Raw genomic sequence first — 19,418 nt, 5'->3', positions numbered from 1 at the left:
TGTGTGTTTGAAAACTATTAAAAAGAATAATAACAATGATGATGATGATGACCACCATTGAATTGAATGAAATCTGATTAGTAGTTTTTATTGTTTGTTTCCACAACAAACAATTTTATTTGTGTTAAATAGAAGGCAAACACACACACCCACACACACATACACTGTAAAATGAAGGTGTCAATGAAGTTAACCAGTGACAAAAATTGTCAATATTTGACAAAGAATGAAAAAAAAAACAAACAAACAAAAGTTTCATGATGATAATCTACTAGTTTCATTTGAAAATCGAAAAAAATGGACGGTTATAACTGGTCAAATTATCTGGTTACGGTTATTTTAGTTTTGAATTTATAACAACATGTACGTATCATCGTGGTATATTGTGGTAATATTATTCATCCTATTGGATCTGATTCTTACTACTCGATCGGTCCAAATATCTCAAGATCGACGAAACAATGACAACAACAACATCAATAATAGCAGCATTATATTACGTCGTAGACAAAGTAATGATTTACCATCATCATCAATGGTCATCGGTGGTGACCATACAGCTGTATCCATTAATCGTATCGATTTAGTTTTATTGATTTCCAATCAAAATGAATTGCCCATTTCATATGAAATACTTAAACCAACATTGGAAATGGCCATACAAGATGCAGCAAAAAAATATCCACATTTACAATTCTATCTAAATCCAGTATATGATGATAATATCTGTCAAAGTAATGTTTTAGGTGCATTAGCAGCTGAAAAATATTATACCGGACATGTAAGCGCTTTTATTGGTCCAATCTGTTCATTGGCATTGGATCCAGTTTCACGTATGGCTTCATATTGGAATGTACCAGTATTCACTGCTGGTGGTATAAGCTATGAATTTTCTTATAAAAAAATTTTCACCACACTAACCAGAATTTCATTTTCATTGGGTAATTCATAGTGCCTAGACAACAACAAAAAAAATTGATATGATGAATTTTTCTAATTGATTAATTTTTCTGACCTTTTGTTCTATTTCACCAAAGATCGTGTATCACATTTTTTCTTCAAAATATTTCAAGTTTATGGATGGCAACATATTGCTTTGATTGTCGATGAAACAGAATTGGCCAATAAATTAGTCAGAATTAGTTTGCAATCAATTTTCAAAGAAGCTGAATTTGGTTATGAAATTTTTCTGGAATCAATCACATATGAAAGAAAATTACCCAATGTTACAATCGATTATCAGAAAATGTTACGGCAAGCTAGTCGAAGTGCTCGAGGTAAATTCATTCATTCATTTTTTTTATCGAAAACTATTTACACATTTTTTCCCTTTTTTTAGTAATAATTCTAGTCACTAATGGTGAAAATACCCGTGATATAATGATTGAGGCACATTCACTTGGCATGGGTGGTGGTGAATACGTATTTTTTGGAATTGAATTGTTAAAAACTAATAAAGAATCGGCTGATTTTTCCTGGTACAAAGCTGGTGATCGTAAAAATAAAATTGCCAAAGAAATGTATGAATCATTGATGATAATGGCAATTCGTGTTCCAGTTTCTCCGGAATACACTAGTTTTGTTCACAAGGTTACAAAATTATCATCCGAAGAATTTGGCCGTATGGCAAATCATGACGATGTTAATCCAGTTGTTGCAGCTTTTTATGATTGTGTTTCCATGTATGCTTGGGCATATAATTATACGTTAGCCAAAGGTGGCGATGTTACCGATGGTAGATCATTAATTCGGGGAGCATTATGGGATCGAACGTTTCCAGATGGTATTTTATTTACTTTGAAAATTTATATTCTGTTTATTAAATTATAACTTTTTTTTGATGATAATTGACTGCAGCATTAACTGGAGATATTTTAATCAATCAAAATGGTGATCGTGAAGTTGATTATACATTAAACGATTTAGATCCAGAAACCGGTACGATGAGACCAGTGGCAACATATTTTGGTGCTAGACGTATATTTGATAAATTTGCTGGCGTTGAGATTCATTGGCCCAAAGAATATGGTCCAGCACCAGATGTACCCGATTGTGGTTTTACGGGTGATGCACCACATTGTATCAAACACGAAGGATTTCCAATATGGGCTTCAATTTTGATCACATTCTTCGTGGTTATATTATTAACATTGATAATATCGTTTTTTGCTTACAAAAAAATCAAAATGGAACAAGATTTAAATGATAATTGGTGGCGAGTCGTGTATGAAGATATCATATTTCCTAATCAGGCGAAATCAGGAGCTAAATCAGCATTAAGTTTAGCTTCAGATAATGATGGCTATCAATCGGGTAAAGCATCATCATTGCGAATCGGTTCAATTGGACATTCATTGCTTAGTGCAGCCGGTGAATTGGATACAGTTCATGTTGGAATCTATAAAGGACTTAAAATTGCATTCAAACCATTACAGATAAAAAAATTGGCCATGAGCCGTCAATTGTTGGTTGAAATCAAACAGGTAAATACATTATTTACAATAGGACATGAGTAATAATTTCAAATCAAATCAGATGCGAGATCTTACACATGAAAACCTTACTCGATTTATTGGAATTTGTCCGGATGAACCAAATTATGGTGTCGTTAATGAACTAATGATTCGAGGTAGTTTACATGATTTATTGGAAACGGAAAAAATACAAATCGATTGGACATTTAAATATTCAATGATGACCGATATTGTTGAAGGAATGTTATTCTTACAGAATAGTACACTTGAATATCATGGCCATTTAAAATCGACCAATTGTGTTGTAGATGGTCGTTTTATGGTGAAAATTACCGATTATGGTCTTCGTACGTTACATGCTCAAATAACTCGTGAACATGATCTTAATTCAAAAGCTCTTTTTTGGACTGCTCCAGAGCATTTGCGTTCTAAGGATCCACTGAATTCGGGTTCGAAAAAAGGCGATATTTATGCATTCGCGATTATATTGCAAGAAATTATTACTAGATCACCTCCATTCGAATCATTGGAACGATTGGGTAGAAAGAAAAAAACCTATCAACCAGATGAAATACTTGATAGAGTTCGAATGGGTACAGTGCCACCATTTAGACCAGAAGTGGCTCCAGATGAAGCTTCAAAAGAATTACTTACACTAATGCAAGAATGTTGGGATGAACATCCAAATAATCGACCGGATTTCATTGTTATCAAACAAAAATTGCGTCGTATTACACGAGGAATATCATCGAGAAATTTCCTAGATAATTTATTGAATCGTATGGAACAATATTCACAGAATCTTGAACGAATTGTCGAAGAAAAGACTCAATCGGTCATTGAAGAGAAACAGAAAACCGAAGAATTACTTTATCAACTACTACCACGATTCATTGCTGAAGAATTGAAAAGAGGATCACATGTAAAGCCCGAATCATTCGAATCAGTTACCATATTTTTTTCCGATATTGTTGGCTTTACATTGCTATCGGCCGAATCATCACCATTACAAGTGGTTGATTTATTGAATGATTTATATACCTGTTTTGATGCAATCATCGATATACATGATGTTTATAAAGTGGAAACAATCGGTGATGCTTATATGGTTGCATCAGGTCTTCCTATTCGTAATGGCAATGATCATGCCAAAGAGATTGCAATGTTGGCATTGAATTTGAAAAAAGCCGTATCTGGATTCAAGATTCGACATTCGCCTAAAAAACGTTTGCAAATTAGAATTGGCATTCATAGTGGTCCATGTGTTGCTGGCGTAGTCGGATTAAAGATGCCTAAATATTGCCTTTTTGGTGATACAGTCAACACAGCATCACGAATGGAAACTCATGGCAAGTGGATAATGGACATAATTATTTTCAAAAAAAATATGATTCATCATTCTTATCTAATCATATTTCATAGGTGAACCACAAAGAATTCATATTTCGGAAAATACGAAAAAATTATTAGACACATTTGGCTGTTTTACTATTATACCAAGAGGTGAAGTTGAAGTCAAGGTAAAATCTATAGATGATGAAAATCATGAATTTTTTGTTCCATTGATGATTAATTACTTTCATTTTCAATTTGAACAAATATAAAAAAAAGGGAAAAGGAGTAATGGTTACCTATTGGTTGGAAAGTGGTCGACGTGCTGGTGGTGTTGGTGGTGTTGGTAGTATTGGTTCACAGCAGACATCATCTATAGGAAATCAATCATCGTTCAATGAACTTGAAAAAGATGTACCAATACAGGATGAATTTCGACAATCAGCAAAACATCGTACTGAATATTCATCATTCAATGATCATAACAATAATAATACAAATACAAATATACCAATCAGTGAATCAATAGCTAATATTGAATAATGTTGAATTCTTTCTCTTTCTCTCTCTCTCTCTCTCTCTCTCTCTCTCCCTGCACACAATGTATACACTTCTTTGAATGATGATGATGATTTAATTCTATAAAAGACACACCCAACTTTTCTGTAGTTTTACATGAATGATAACAGCGATCGATCGATCGATCGGATAGCCAATATAATTATTGATGATTATTAAGTATATATGAATATCGAATAATAATAATTCATAGTGTATTTATTTAGATGTATAGATTGTTAATATTATATATTCAATAAATGAAATTGTTATTAATTTATCATAATTATCGTTGGTCATTGTTGTTGGGTATTTTTGTTTTTTTTTTTTGGATGAAGAAAAAACAAAACATTAATATCATTGAATCGGTAGTACACAATACAGTGTTGTTCGAATCACAATTTTTTTTTGTTCACAAGTGTTCGTGGAAAACAAAATCATTTTTAATTTTCTTGTGAAATGATGTGATAAGAGAAAAAAAAAATTTCCCTGGAAAAAATCCAAACAATATAATAATGGTACAACATTGCTACAGTTATTATCACAAAAAAACGATCATCATCATTTTTTTCTGATAATAATCTTGAAACATACAGAATTTAACCTTGAAGAATGATATATATGATTTTTCATCTCTTTATGCATGGTGCGCGCGCATATTTTAATCTTTGAAGAATCCTGTTTGAGATTAATATATTATTATTATATGGTGTAGAATCGTAAGATTTGAATGAATCTTGTTCATTCAATATTCACACAGGTTGTAAACGATCGTTTGATTTTTGGATATAAAGTGGAAAAAAACGTGTTTTCAATCATCTCGATCTTGATTGTGGATTGATTATGATTACAATGATGAAATTATCATTTATTTACCGGTCAATTTTCGTATCCATATTGTTTACATTATCAATATCATCATGTAATTCACAACATACATTTCAATTTACACATCGTTTGCCATCTATTACAAGAAGTCGATCAACAATTGTGAACTTTGTACATCGTACACCAAAACAAATAACATCGAATGTTCAGAATAATGCACAGCTTCGTAAGGTACCATTGCTACGATCAAGTTCGGTAAGCACACCAATTGATTCACGTTCATTTTCATTTGGTCGAAGTGAATGTACAGTTGGTACATGTCAATTTTATTACAATTGTTCACGGAAAACATCTTCACCACCGAAATTCTGTTCAATGACTAATGGTTTTACCGGTGTTTGTTGCCATAATAATAATAATAATAATGGTGATAAAGTCGGCATTAGTTTGCCACAAACTAGCCGATTTCCTGTGGTCACAAATACATTTAGCCCAACAATAGTGGCAGAAAGTTCCACAAGAAATGTTAATTTAGCCGATTTCAATTCAAATGAAGCCAATCAAATAATCAAGGATCTTGTATCACTTGAAGATGAATTACGACGAAATGATCTTGAACCAAAAAGTGGTACACAAGAATTTTCTCATCAAAATTTTTTCGGTGGTAATCAATTATCATTGAAAGAAATGAATGATGCCATTCAAGCATTGGAAACGTTTATTAGCTTTGCTAAAAGGTTAGTGGTGATATTTTTTTTTTTTCGTTTAAAATTTCATATTTTAATTGTGCTCTTTTTTTCTGACAGCCAAAACATGTCTCTCGATGATATACAATCAAGTAATATGAATATTCGAGATGTTTCTTCATTGGCAGGTATTTGTGAATCAAATGCTGTTTGTCAAAATATTCGATATAGAAATCCAGATGGTACATGCAATAATCTTATCTATACAAATCAAGGAAAAGCTGTCAGTACGTTTAGTCGATTATTATCACCAGATTATGGTGATCGTTTCAATGAACCAAGACGTGCTATGGATGGCAATGAACTACCAAATTCTCGACAAATTTCAATGAGTATTTCACCAGAATCACAGCTTGAAAATGATTTCTATTCAACAATGTTGATGCAATTTGGTCAATTTATTGATCATGATATTACTCGTACGGCTATTACTCGAAGTAAGTATTTAATGATGGCATAATTGAGTAAAAGTTAAATTTTTTTTCTTTCATTTTTCGAATCAGCTCATGATAACAAACGTATAAGCTGTTGTGATGAAAAAGTACGTCAAAATCCGAAACTTTTACATCCAGCTTGTTTTGTTATTCCAGTTCCATCGGATGATTTTTTCTTACGGGCTGAATCACAGACATGTATAAATTTCGTACGATCAGCACCGGCTGTAAATCCTAAATGTAAATTTGGACCACGTGAACAGCTAAATCAATTATCATCATACATTGATGGCAATAACATTTATGGACCATCATTGAAACAAGAATCACGACTTCGACAATTTCAAGGTGGATTAATGAAAGTAACCATGTTGAATCATAAACCATTTCCGCCGACCACTTCAAATCGAAATGAAGTAAATTGTCAGATTCCTGAAACAGCTAATATGAGTTGTTTTTTGGCTGGTGATATTCGTGCAAACGAAGTCATTGATCTAGTCGTTTTGCATACAGTTTTCTTACGTGAACATAATCGAATTGCAACCATATTGCAAAACATGCATCCACAATGGAATGATGAGACGATATTTCAAGAAACCAAACGAATTATTATTGCAGAATTACAGCACATTATCTATAATGAAATGTTGCCACTAATTCTTGGACCAAAAACAATTGAACATTTTGGATTAAGAATACATGATGGTTACAGTGATTCCTATAATCAAGCAGTAGATGCTACCATTTTGAATGAATTCAGTACGGCTGCATATAGATTACATTCATTAGTACATGGTATATTGAATCTAAATACACCGGAAAATCAGATTGTTGCACAGATTTCATTGAGAGATGTATTTGCCAATCCATCATTGTTGTATCAAGATGGTGTTTATGATATGCGAATAGCCGGTTTAACTGGACAAGGAATGAAAAATTGTAAGTCTATTAATTGATATTTCTCAAACAATTAATTATTTCATTTTACTCATTGGTTTTTAGTTGATAATTTTTTCTCAAGAGATGTAACCAATCATTTGTTTCAAGCACCTGGTAAACGATTTGGTCTTGATATAGTTGCATTGAACATACAACGTGGTCGTGATCATGGTATTCAAAGTTATGTTAAATATCGTGAAGTTTGTGGCCTTTCGAAAATCAAATCATTCACCGATCTTCGTACTGTGTTATCGAATCCAGCAGTGGCTGATGTTCTTAGCCATTTATATAAACAAGTGGAAGATGTTGATCTATTTATTGCCGGTACATCTGAACAGATTCTACCTGGTGCTATTGTTGGTCCAACATTTGCCTGTATTATTGGTGAACAATTTCGACGTATCAAAGAAGGTGATCGATTCTGGTATGAAAATGGTGGCATGGAAACATCATTCACTCCTGGACAATTGGCTGAAATAAAAAAGATTTCATTAGCCAAAATTCTTTGCGATAATAGTGATGTTGGTATTATGCAAAAATTTGCATTGTTAATTCCATCGGCCAGGTAAGTGAAACTGAAATGATTGGCCAAGTCGATTTGTTTTGTTTACCATTTACTCATTTAAACGTTTCATTCCAAAAATAGCAATCCAAAATTACGATGCAATCAATTACCATCAATTAATATGAATCATTGGATTTGAAATCATTATTATCTTTTTTTCTGTTCCTATTGAATAAAATAAAATAAACGTTTAATTCATGAATATATTAAAATGCAAAATATTTTGAAAATGCGCGGATTAAAATTTAAAAAACTATTGAAACTCAATCGAATCAATTTCGGTCAATGTAGCCGATCGATGCAACGTGCACGAATTTGTGTATACAATTTTTTTTATTTTTTTAAAATCATTATTTTGTTTAGTTTTTTTCTCGGTATAATAAGTTTTTAATTTTTAAAATTACAAAAAAATGGCTGCAACCGAAATCTTAAGCATTGTACAAGCACAAATACCCGATATTGATCAACAATTATCCGACTATATTACTGGTGTACTAACATCCGATACGTTTGCTTCGACAAATGATATCAAAGAAGCAGTAGGTGAAATTTTCATCTCATGTTTTAATGATGCATTCAATCCAAATCCACCTAAATCACCGGAAAATTTATGTCAGGTTATGTGTGATAAATTATTCGATATAATTCGTGCTAACAATGAACAAGACAATGAGGATGGTGATGATATTAGACTTAGCCGGCCTATACACATTGGTTCAACGGTCGATGATGATAAAGAAGAAGAATGGAAATCTATCTGGACAAGTGGTAAAGAAGTTGAATCCAAAGTTGACCAGAACAAACTTCGAAAAGCCGAAGAAAAACTTAAACAAAAAGCAGAACGACGTGATGGTGTTGGTCCATCTACAGCTGATACCAATACAACTGCTTCGAATGTACAGGCATCGGCTTCACAATCATTGTCAAAGAAAGCTAATCGACAAGAAGAGGCTGGAACAAATCGAACCAAAGATATTAAAATTGAAAATTTCGACATTTCATTTGGCAGTCATGTGTTATTGCAAGGTGCTAACCTATCATTGAATTATGGCGAACGATATGGACTTTGTGGTCGTAATGGTATCGGTAAATCTACGCTGTTGAAAATGATATCCACCGGTCAATTGGTCATTCCATCACATATTCGAATATTACACGTAGAACAAGAAGTAGTTGGTGATGATACGAACAGCATTGGATTCTGTCCTTGAATGTGATACTGTTCGCAGAGATCTTCTTGAACGTGAAAAAATCTTGTCACAAAAATCATCACTAACCGATAAGGAAACTGAACAATTAAATGAAATCTATCAAGAATTAACCGCTATTGAAGCTGACAAAGCTCCAGCTAAAGCTGCTACCATTCTATTAGGTTTAGGTTTCACACATGAAATGCAAAAAAATGCAACAAAAACATTTTCCGGTGGTTGGCGAATGCGTTTAGCATTGGCAAGAGCTCTGTTTTCAAAACCGGATCTTCTGTTGCTGGATGAACCTACCAACATGTTGGACATGAAGGCCATTATTTGGCTTACCAATTATCTTGTTAATCATTGGACATCGACATTATTAGTCGTGTCACATGATCGAAAATTCCTTTCAGAAGTACCGACGCAAATACTTCATTTTCATTCCCGAAAAATCGATTGCTATCAAGGAACATATGAATCGTTCATGACAGCTATGACTGAAAAACTTAAAAATCAAGAACGTGAATACGAATCACAACAGATGTACATTAAACATACACAAGAATTTATTGATCGTTTCCGTTATAATAGCAAAAGAGCATCATTGGTACAAAGTCGAATTAAAACATTAGATAAATTAAAAATTGTCGACCAAGTTGAAAAAGAATCTGTAGTCGTGTTCAAGTTGCCACAGCCAGAAAGTTTATCACCACCGATTCTCGAATTGAGCGAAGTAAATTTTGCCTATCAATCTGGCCGAACTATTCTAAAGAATGTCAACCTGAATGCCAATCTACAATCACGTATCTGTATCGTCGGTGATAATGGATCGGGTAAGACAACTTTGCTTAAATTATTGATTGGTGATTTGAATCCAACAACCGGTATACGGCATTCACATCGTAATCTATCCATCGGTTATTTTACTCAACATCATGTGGATCAATTACCAATGAATCAAAGTCCATTACAATTTATGGCCACACAACAGCCTGGAAAATCAGCTGAACATTATCGAAAATATCTAGGCGGTTTCGGTATTACTGGTGATCTTAGTTTACAATCACTACAATCATTATCCGGTGGACAAAAATCTCGTGTTGCTTTTGCAGCTATGACATTGACAAAGTAAGTTTTACCACATGTTTTTATGTTGAGTTTTTTTCATGAAAAATTTCTCATTCATTCATTCATCATTTAGTCCACATTTATTCATCATGGACGAACCTACTAATCATTTGGATGTCGAAACAGTGGAAGCACTGGCCAAAGCATTGAATGAATTCAGTGGTGGTGTTATACTCGTTACTCATGATCAAAATATGATACAAAAAGTTTGCCAAGAATTATGGCATTGTAGTGATGGAACAATCAAATGTCTAAAAGGTGGATTTGAAGAATACAAAGAGATAATCAATAAGGAACTACAAGAAATTGCTTAATATTTTTTTTAATTTGTTTTTTTTATTATATTTTAACAAAAATACAAAAAAAAAATCAATGAATAAAATCAAACATCAAGTAATTGTTGTGCAATTTGTTCAAAATATTCTAAATTTTCACCATCATTATATTGATTAGATTTTTGTTTCTTTGATGAAATTGGTTTATGAAATTTTTTCCGTTTAGTCGTTTGTACTGGTCGTTCATCATCATCATCTTTGTCTTCAGAATGATTGTCTGTATCTTCGATTTCAGAATCTTTGTCACCAAATACTATGTCTGGATCGGGCAAAGCATCAATGTATTGCTTTGTAACAATTTCATCCTCATCATCATCATCATCATCGTATACGTCTTCGTTTTCAAGATATTCCTCATCAGCTTCATCTTCATCATCATTTTCATTTGATTTCACTGATTTCTTTTTTTCTTTCATTTTCAATTTTTTAGTCAAATGTTTCTCTTTGATCAAATCCCGATACAATTTTTTATCAATAATATCTTCTTCTTTCATGATCTGTTTAGCTAATTCAATATCAATACCAGATTCAATTTCATCTAATTTTTTCGTCAATTCTGATGTTTGTTTTCGTGGTATGCCTTCCTGTATGGCATTACAGTCATCATCGAATTTTATTTTTGAATTCAATGGAATATTTTTCTTCAACAATCGTTTCGAAACGGCAGCTCTCGTAAGCTGTTTTTTTCTTTTTGATTGATTTAGATCCACGTGTACCATTTCATCATTGTTATCTTGAAATTCATATTTTTTCACTTGAAATAAATCATCAAAATCACTGTCGCCATCATCATCATTTTGTTCGTTTATCGTTACAGCATGATTCTGTTTGATCTCGATATTCTTGACTGGAGGCTGATTCTTCGCATGAGCAGCCATTTTACGTTCGATGAATCGAACTCGTGGCGCTGTCAATAATCCTAATGATCGTGCAAATAATTCAACATCAAGCATTTCATAATTAAATACACTTTTGTCTTTCATCATGAACACCGATTTTAAATAGGCTTTGAATGCACGTTGAGCTGATTCTTTTAGAGACACATGTTTGGCCAATAATGCTTCGGTTTTTCTTTGAATCGAAAACAATTTCTGTGGATTTACTTGAATTTTTTCTATTGGTACTTTTTTTTGTTCCAATTGTTCGACCATAGATTGTTCTTCGCTGGGCGCCAACACTAATAATGATTCTCCATTTCTTTCGAAACGAGCTGTACGGCCAACTCGATGTATGTAGATGTTTGTATCTTCTGGACAGTCCAATTGAACTACCCAATTAACGGCAGGAAAATCTAAACCACGTGCAGCAATATCAGTTGCAAACAAAACAATTCTCGAAGATTCACAGAATTTATCATAGATTGCCATACGTTTTAACTGATGTAATGTACCATAAAGTGCAAGCAATGGAATTCCAGGACGAAGTTGACAAAATAATTCATAAATAAATTTCGCCTGTTTACAAGTGGACATGAATATGATAATTTTATGTTTCGTATGTTGTCGAATAAAAGACCATAACATATTGATTTTATCCTGAATTTTAACACGGAAAAAAGTTAAAATAAAATCTAGAGCTTTTTTTTTAAAAAAAAAATCTTACCTCAATCGGACAAACGATATAACTTTGTGTCAAATTATCCGGTGTAGAATGTTTTTCATGTTCATGTGATGAAACATAAACAGGATCTTTGAGGCTCAATTTGGCAAGATCTTTGATCGATTTGGTTTGTGTTGCCGAGTATAACAATGTTTGTCGTTGTTTCGGTAGATTAGAAATGATTGCATTCATTGTTTTGGCGAATCCAAGATCTAAAATTCGATCAGCTTCGTCTAGAATTAGAATTTTTAAATTGTCACAATTAAAAAGTGGATTTTCGTCCATATGTTGTAGTAAACGGCCAGGCGTACAAACAATTATATTACAACGATCCATACGTTTGCTTTCAAATTTCAAATCTTTACCACCGATGATTAATCCAGCCGAAAAATCATGTTCGGTGCCAATTTTTTTCAATACTTCAAATGTTTGATAGCTTAATTCACGAGTAGGTGAAATGATCAATGCACCAACACCATCGAACGCTGTCCATCTATTTCGGTACAAACATTCGAGCGTTGGAATCAAAAATGCTAAAGTCTTACCGGAACCGGTTTTAGCGGCTCCAAGTACATCATTACCAGTGAGAGCATAACCGATTGATTGTTGTTGAATATCGGTTGGAATGACATAGTTATTTTTTGCTAGTCCACGTTTTGTTGCTCGTGAAACAGGTAGATCTTCGAAACGTTTAAATTTGGACCAATCAAATTGGCTGATTTCAGTTTTAAGTAATTCAATTTCATCTTCACTATCATCGGTTTTTTGGCGGTAATTTTTCTTTGAATTTTTTGATTTCATTTTCATGTTTGTTTTTTTTTTTTGGATGTATATATTCTGCAGATGAAAACCATGCGAGCAACACACGTGACATGTTTAGTGTTTGTTCATAGAAGATATGACTACAGAGGTTGATGATTCTAAATCATTTTGTTGCTTGTTTTTAAATTTATGGCGCTTCAAACACACACACACCTGTTATCTGTTGTTATTCAAGTGTTTCGAATGTTAAATCTTCTGATGATCGATCATTTTGATAATTATCAAAATTAACTTGATGGCATAGAATAAGCGTGCACAGGTGTTTGTTGGTTTAGGTTGTTTTTTTTATCCATATCAATCGAAAAATGTCAAATTTGTCAGTTAGTAACAAACATAGACATAACAACATACAACAATTATCATAGGATGAATAACCAGAATCCAATGAATGATGAAGAAGATGAAATTTATCCGGGCCGAGAATCTTCAACCGCCGAACGGAAGAATTCATTCGTAAGGCTTGGCCAAAGTTCAGGAACCGGTGGTTTTCAATCGATTGTCAAACGAATACAATTGGTGGCAAGAATTTCACAGCAAGGAAATCAACACGGTGATTGTTATGATGAGGATGCAAAATTGAATACATATCTAAAACAATCAAAATTAGCAACACGTCGACGTTCACGACGTTCTGGTTCGATATTTCCGCTTCCTACACCATTACCAACACCATTGACAGGACAATTGAATGCTATAAAAGAATCACCATTCGAATCTGAATCACCAACAAGATCATCATTTAATTTAGGTGAAATTCATTTCCAACACAAAGATCATCAATACGATGTAAGTGTTGAATTTTGATTCGAATAATAATAATAATTTGTAATTTTATTCTGTTATTTTTCCAGTTTAAACCATTCGTTTCGCTTGAACCACATATCACATCTAATGAATTGGCACGAATATTGTTGGAAGAATGGCAACTTGGAATGCCCAAAATTGTTACATTGATCGTTACGGGAAAATCACAAAATACTCGATGGAAAAATGAAAAACAAATTAAAAATTTTCAAATTGGTATCGCAAAAGCGGCTATGTCGACCAAAATGTGGATATTGACCAATGCCGTTAATGGTGGTGTAACATCTTATGTGTGTTCGGCAATCGAACGTGAATTTCGAAAGGCCAAACTAAAAGGTCGTCTTTATCAACAGGTGAATTCCTTTAATTTGATCGGCATTGCTCATGAAAATCATCTGGTTTATGGACGAAAATTATGCTGCATTGAAAATGCATTGGTAAGTAATGGTTATTATTGATTTTTCAAATGTTTGTTTATACTGTTTATATGCATCATCTGTTTTTGGTTTGGTCGATCAGAATTTGTTAAACATTGAAAACACTGGCTGCAATGATGGCCATCGATTTGAATTGAATCCTGATCATACACATTTTATTGTGTTGAAAAATTTTCCCTACAACAATGATTTCATTATGAAATTGATCGATTTATTCACCATCCAAGATTGTACTAACAATTCAAGCCAAAAACAATCAAAAAATCATGATGAAAATAATGCTGATACACCGTTTGTTTCGATTTTGATTGATGGAGAACCAGAAAATATACGGCTTGTTTTGCAATTGATAAAAAAACGAATCCCGGTTGTCGTATTGCAAGGAACTGGTGGAATGGCCGATATTGTTTCCTATGCATATACACGGATATTTGATTCATTTATTGATTATTTGGATGTGGATTATATCGATAAACACGTGAAGCCATTGTTGGATAAGAAAATAATACAACAGTTCAGTGATTTGGAAGCTGACAATAAAAACAATGAACGTGATAAAATTTGTCAACAAGTCATTGAATGTGTTTGTCTCACCAAACAACATCGGCGACAAGATGGTCGTGAATATTTAATCTTATTGGATACGCATAACATCAATCAAGGTAATCTTACCAATCTTCGTGAATATTTATTGAATGCCATATTGAAATCTAAACATCGTAATGTTGATCGTCCATTTGATGGTGAACAATTTTCTAAAGATTTTGATTTAATTGTCGATTGGAATTGTGCTAATGTAGCTCGAAACACATTGTTTTCAATGAATTCAATCAGTTTAAGTGGATTATTGAAATCTAAATTTCTGACCATATTAACACGACAGGATCGTGAAGAATTTGTTGAACTATTTTTGGCCAATGGTTTTCACTTGCATAAATTTTTAACACCATCCAAATTAAGTCGCCTATTTCGTATGATACATGATGATGAATTTTTTCATGCTGTATGTTGGGAAACTGTGCTAAGTAAATCACCAGTCGATAGACAATCGAAATTTTTCATTGAAACCGATTTAAATTGGTTACTAGAATTTGGTACTGGATTACAAAATTTAATTAAAATTGGTAAGTGTCTTGTTTGATTCAACAATTTGAATTTCATAAAAAATATATTCCTAGATGAACTACATCTAAATGCTAGCGATTTCATTGAAGATTCATTGGTAGCTGAACGTAAAGCACTAACATTGTTAACAATGTGGGCAGTCGTACAAAATCGTTATGAATTGGTTGAAATTTTATGGAAATATTGTGATCATCCAATACATTTAGCATTGATAATATCAATGTTTTTCGAACGACTATCCTGGCATGTTTATGATACAAATCTAAAATTTGAACTTGAACAACGTTCGAAAACATTTGCCAGCTATGCATACGATGTGCTTGATCGTTGTTATCAGGAAAACATAACGCTTGCCTATAATGTACTACGTGAATCAATCAAAGATTGGAACTATATGACAGCCGTAGATATTGCAGCCAATGCAAGATTGAAACAATTTCTTGCTCATCCTTGTTGCCAAAAATGGTTGGCCAATACATTTCAAGGAAAGATTCGTCTTCGTGAAATAACATGGGGTTTTTTTACCGTTCCAGTTTCAATCAAAATATTACTTTGTAGTTTATTAGTATTTCCCATGTATATTTGGGTTCGTTTTAAAAATGATGAACCAAAAGATGATGATGAAGAATTGGACGATGATGATGACGATGAACTGGATGATGTATATGAAAATGTGAATCGTAATGAAACGTACGAAATGAAACAAATGGCTTACAATAATCAGGCTTTCGTTAATGATGTTGGAACATCAAACCAATCATCAAACACTATGAATGAAAACTATAGATCCGACCGGAAGAAGAAACGGGAGGTATTTGTAGAGAAACAGCCACCATTATGGAAAATGATTATTATGATGTGGTCGGCACCGATTAGCAAATTTTATACATCATTATTGTTTTATGTGATTTTTCTCATATTGATTTCATTAGCCGCATTATATCCAAATTGTGGTAATATTATTCTCGATTCAATCGTTTGTAGTTGGTCATTGCTCATAGCAATCAGTTACATTCGACATGTTTATATTCTATTCATACGATATTCATCCGTTGTAACTGTATATCCGAAAATCATCGAAATCCTATTGATTCTCATTTTTACTGGAATTTTTTCAACCACCCGTGTTCTTCGAATATATTTTTATCCAATCTATTGGCAAAAAATTATGATTGCATTGGCTGTTTTGTACTTTTATTATCGATTAATCTCAGTATATTTACCAATTTCATCAACGCTTGGTCCTTTCCTATATCGATTTCGATTGATGATCACTGTGGATTTTGTTAACTATATGCGTATCACCACTGTTATATTGATTGCTAATTCCATTGCCATTCGATCATTACAATATCCATATGAAGAATTGACTGTTGATTCAGTGAAATCAGTATTTCATCAGGGCATCGTTTCCTTATTTACTGGACCACCATCAGGCAAAATCACCGTTACAAATGATCGGCAAAAACAAGCTGAATATTGTCCAAATAGTTTTCATACATTTGATAATTCATCCATTACATTTGATTATCAAAATGATGATGATAACGATACGTTTATAATATACGTTTTTGTTTTTCAATTCTTCATTATTCTTAAATTAATTCTTGGCCCTTTATTGTTCTCTATATTTGCCGTGACCGCTTCCAAATGGGTATCAGAAATTGATTCAATTTGGAAATTTCAACGTTATCAATTAGTGATAGATTTTGCTAATCGATTATCAATACCGGAGCCATTCAGTATTATTTACTATTTGTATCTATTATGTTATTATATTGTCTACATTCTATGTTGTTGTTGTTATAGCCATAAATGGTGTAAATTATTCGACAGAATTTATCATCATCAACGGAAACAAAAATCAACTGAAAATGAAAACATTATATCACCAGAAGATTGTCTTTATTGGAAATTATTAGCATGCGAATATCTTGATCAACAGCAACGATTATCAAGAATGGATGGTAATGATAATAATAATGATGAATTTTATCATCGTCAATGGGATTGTATGCGTGATATAACTGAAGAAATTGAATATGAAAAAAAATTATTACGTGAAATTAAGAGTAAATTGTTTGAATTGGAAAAATTTTTATATCGTTCTACATTCAAAGAAAATATAGTAACAAAAAATATGATTGGCAATGATATTGGACAAGTCAACAACGATGTTGCTCATGCTTATGTTGATGGTGATGATGGAAACAAGGAAATGAAACCATCATCATCATCATCGTCATCATTAGTTTCGCCATCACCACCACCACCATCATCACCGGAGATAATCATTGAATGTTTATAATATTAATGATGATTATGATGAAGATAAGGTAGGTGATGTGTTCTTGTTTGTTTTTTTTTTTTGGTTCAATTTTTTTTCTTCTTATTACTTTTATAATATATATGATGATGATGATTATGATCGGTTTCAAATTGGAAATTAGTTCAAAACGTCATCTGATGATGAAAATTCGGGCCAAGCTTCGTTTTTTTTGTCATTACAAAAAAAAAAAAAAAATGAAAATGGAAATTTCATTTTCATTAGTTGTGTGCTATGTTTGCTTGTTTGTTTGTCTCTGTAGTCATTTTTTCCCTAAATTTAAATTTTATCACATATTCATTGCTCTAATTTTTTTTTGTGTGTGTGTGTTTCGTTGTTGTTTACACTACTTTTTTACCTGTATAAACACATAGTGAACTTATTTGTGGAAAATGAATTTTGTTGTTTCTTCAAAAAAATTCAATTCATCTTTGTTTTGTTTTTGTTTATGTTTTATCAATCGCTAATGATGATGAATTTTCAATTTTGAGTCTAATAATTTGCATTGAAATTTTTTTTTTCATTTTCCATTGGACTGAAACTGTTGCAATATTTTGAATATACGAGTGTTTGGCATTGTTGTATATAATGTTATATGATAGGTACAGATATATTTCTGTTTTTTTTTGTCGTTTGATTGTAAATAATCAATTTACTAAATAAACATTCGTTTTTTTTTCTTGATAAATACAGACAGCCGATACATAAGATTGAACGATGCTTATCAATGGAAAACAGATCATCAATATACATGCATAAATTGTGATGGTAACGGTTGCCGATTGGAAATGAATAAATCTATATCCTCTTGAAAAAAAAATCATACACTATAATAAAATTATATCACAAATTCGGAAAAAAAATTTGTCTAATTTTTGTCTGTATATATTATACGCGTATAGGTTTCACTGCCACTGTGTCATTATGTCATCATCATCATCATCATCATGTCGATCGAATAATCCGATGAGCTTTGTGGAGAAAAAAAAAAGAAAATTCAGTACAAGACAAATGTGACCGTTTAATAAGGGGAGCAATCATCATCATCATCATCATCATAATGATCGAAGAAGATCATCATACGATGATAATAATGATCCGTTATGATGGCCGGTCGACAGGGCACAATGTCATTCTCCTTAGATTTTACACTAAAAAAAAATGAGACCAAATGAATGAATTTGTCGATGCAACAAGTTGTTGTTGTTGTTTTTGTTATGAGTTTATTTTCATCATGATCATATATATGGCATGTGTATGTTTTTAATTTTCATTTCGCAAATCATTTCTGGATCAACGTGATTTTCAACAACAACAACAACAACCATTTGAAATTTTGCCTATTTATTTTATTTTTACTTTTACTGCTGTTTAAAAAAAAATTCAGAAAAAAGCCCGTCAAATATCCATGATATAAACAAAACAAAACGAAAAAAAAACATTAAGAAAAATTTGGAGGAGAAATGGAAAATGTTTATTTGGGTCTGTGTTTCGGTCGTCGTCTTCGTCATTCGAACGTTGACGTTTTCACCATCATCATCATCATCATCATCATCCATTCATCTGTACTATGAATACACGTTGAACTACCTTGAAAATTGAAAAAAAAGTTCAAGTTCAATAAGTGTATGTTGTTGTTGTTGTTGTTTTTTTTTTCATTTCGCAATTGCCAAAATTTATCATCACATTTGTTTGTTTGTTTGTTGTTTTTGATCCATTTTTTTTCTCTCTGTGAAAAAAAAACCAACCAACCATCAATCAATCAATCAATCAATC

The 19,418-nt window shown here is 32.4% G+C and overlaps 5 protein-coding genes across 6 annotated transcripts; 4 read left to right on the top strand and 1 right to left on the bottom strand.

Moving 5' to 3' along the window:
• Window positions 1-18: 18 nt before the first annotated feature.
• LOC124493706 (atrial natriuretic peptide receptor 1) lies at window positions 19-4,650 on the top strand. 2 transcript variants are annotated; one of them, XM_047056811.2, is made up of 7 exons: window positions 19-941; window positions 1,038-1,277; window positions 1,340-1,783; window positions 1,858-2,483; window positions 2,536-3,823; window positions 3,897-3,994; window positions 4,086-4,650. In XM_047056811.2, the coding sequence occupies exons 1-7, from the start codon at window positions 362-364 to the stop codon at window positions 4,347-4,349; spliced, it is 3,540 nt and encodes a 1,179-aa protein (XP_046912767.2). In that variant the 5' UTR covers window positions 19-361; the 3' UTR covers window positions 4,350-4,650. The 2 variants fall into 2 exon arrangements, with proteins under 2 accessions (XP_046912767.2, XP_075588337.1); XM_075732222.1 differs by having other exon boundaries at window positions 20-512.
• Window positions 4,651-5,009: 359 nt separating this feature from the next.
• LOC124493707 (salivary peroxidase/catechol oxidase) lies at window positions 5,010-8,078 on the top strand. The gene is made up of 5 exons (XM_047056812.2): window positions 5,010-5,929; window positions 5,999-6,375; window positions 6,442-7,311; window positions 7,375-7,876; window positions 7,958-8,078. The coding sequence occupies exons 1-5, from the start codon at window positions 5,208-5,210 to the stop codon at window positions 8,013-8,015; spliced, it is 2,529 nt and encodes an 842-aa protein (XP_046912768.1). The 5' UTR covers window positions 5,010-5,207; the 3' UTR covers window positions 8,016-8,078.
• A 113-nt stretch (window positions 8,079-8,191) lies between these two features.
• Window positions 8,192-10,591, top strand: LOC124493708 (ATP-binding cassette sub-family F member 3). The gene is given in 3 exon segments (XM_047056814.2): window positions 8,192-9,063; window positions 9,065-10,194; window positions 10,268-10,591. Coding segments are annotated over 3 exon segments (2,148 nt in total). The 5' UTR covers window positions 8,192-8,286; the 3' UTR covers window positions 10,509-10,591.
• Window positions 10,511-12,978, bottom strand: LOC124493728 (putative ATP-dependent RNA helicase DDX10). Its single transcript, XM_075732221.1, has 2 exons — window positions 12,132-12,978; window positions 10,511-12,064 (listed from the first exon to the last, which is right to left on the bottom strand). Exons 1-2 carry the CDS (start codon window positions 12,933-12,935, stop codon window positions 10,577-10,579), a joined length of 2,292 nt encoding a protein of 763 aa, XP_075588336.1. The 5' UTR covers window positions 12,936-12,978; the 3' UTR covers window positions 10,511-10,576.
• Window positions 12,979-13,091: 113 nt separating this feature from the next.
• LOC124493704 (transient receptor potential cation channel subfamily M member-like 2) lies at window positions 13,092-19,094 on the top strand. Its single transcript, XM_047056809.2, has 5 exons — window positions 13,092-13,736; window positions 13,802-14,191; window positions 14,274-15,315; window positions 15,370-17,652; window positions 18,336-19,094. The coding sequence occupies exons 1-4, from the start codon at window positions 13,317-13,319 to the stop codon at window positions 17,622-17,624; spliced, it is 4,107 nt and encodes a 1,368-aa protein (XP_046912765.2). The 5' UTR covers window positions 13,092-13,316; the 3' UTR covers window positions 17,625-17,652; window positions 18,336-19,094.
• The last annotated feature ends 324 nt before the right edge of the window (window positions 19,095-19,418 follow it).

This window comes from Dermatophagoides farinae, chromosome 6, assembly GCF_024713945.1.
Source record: "Dermatophagoides farinae isolate YC_2012a chromosome 6, ASM2471394v1, whole genome shotgun sequence".
In the NCBI taxonomy this organism is placed as follows: domain Eukaryota; kingdom Metazoa; phylum Arthropoda; class Arachnida; order Sarcoptiformes; family Pyroglyphidae; genus Dermatophagoides; species Dermatophagoides farinae.
This window is presented reverse-complemented; position numbering and strand designations above follow the sequence as displayed.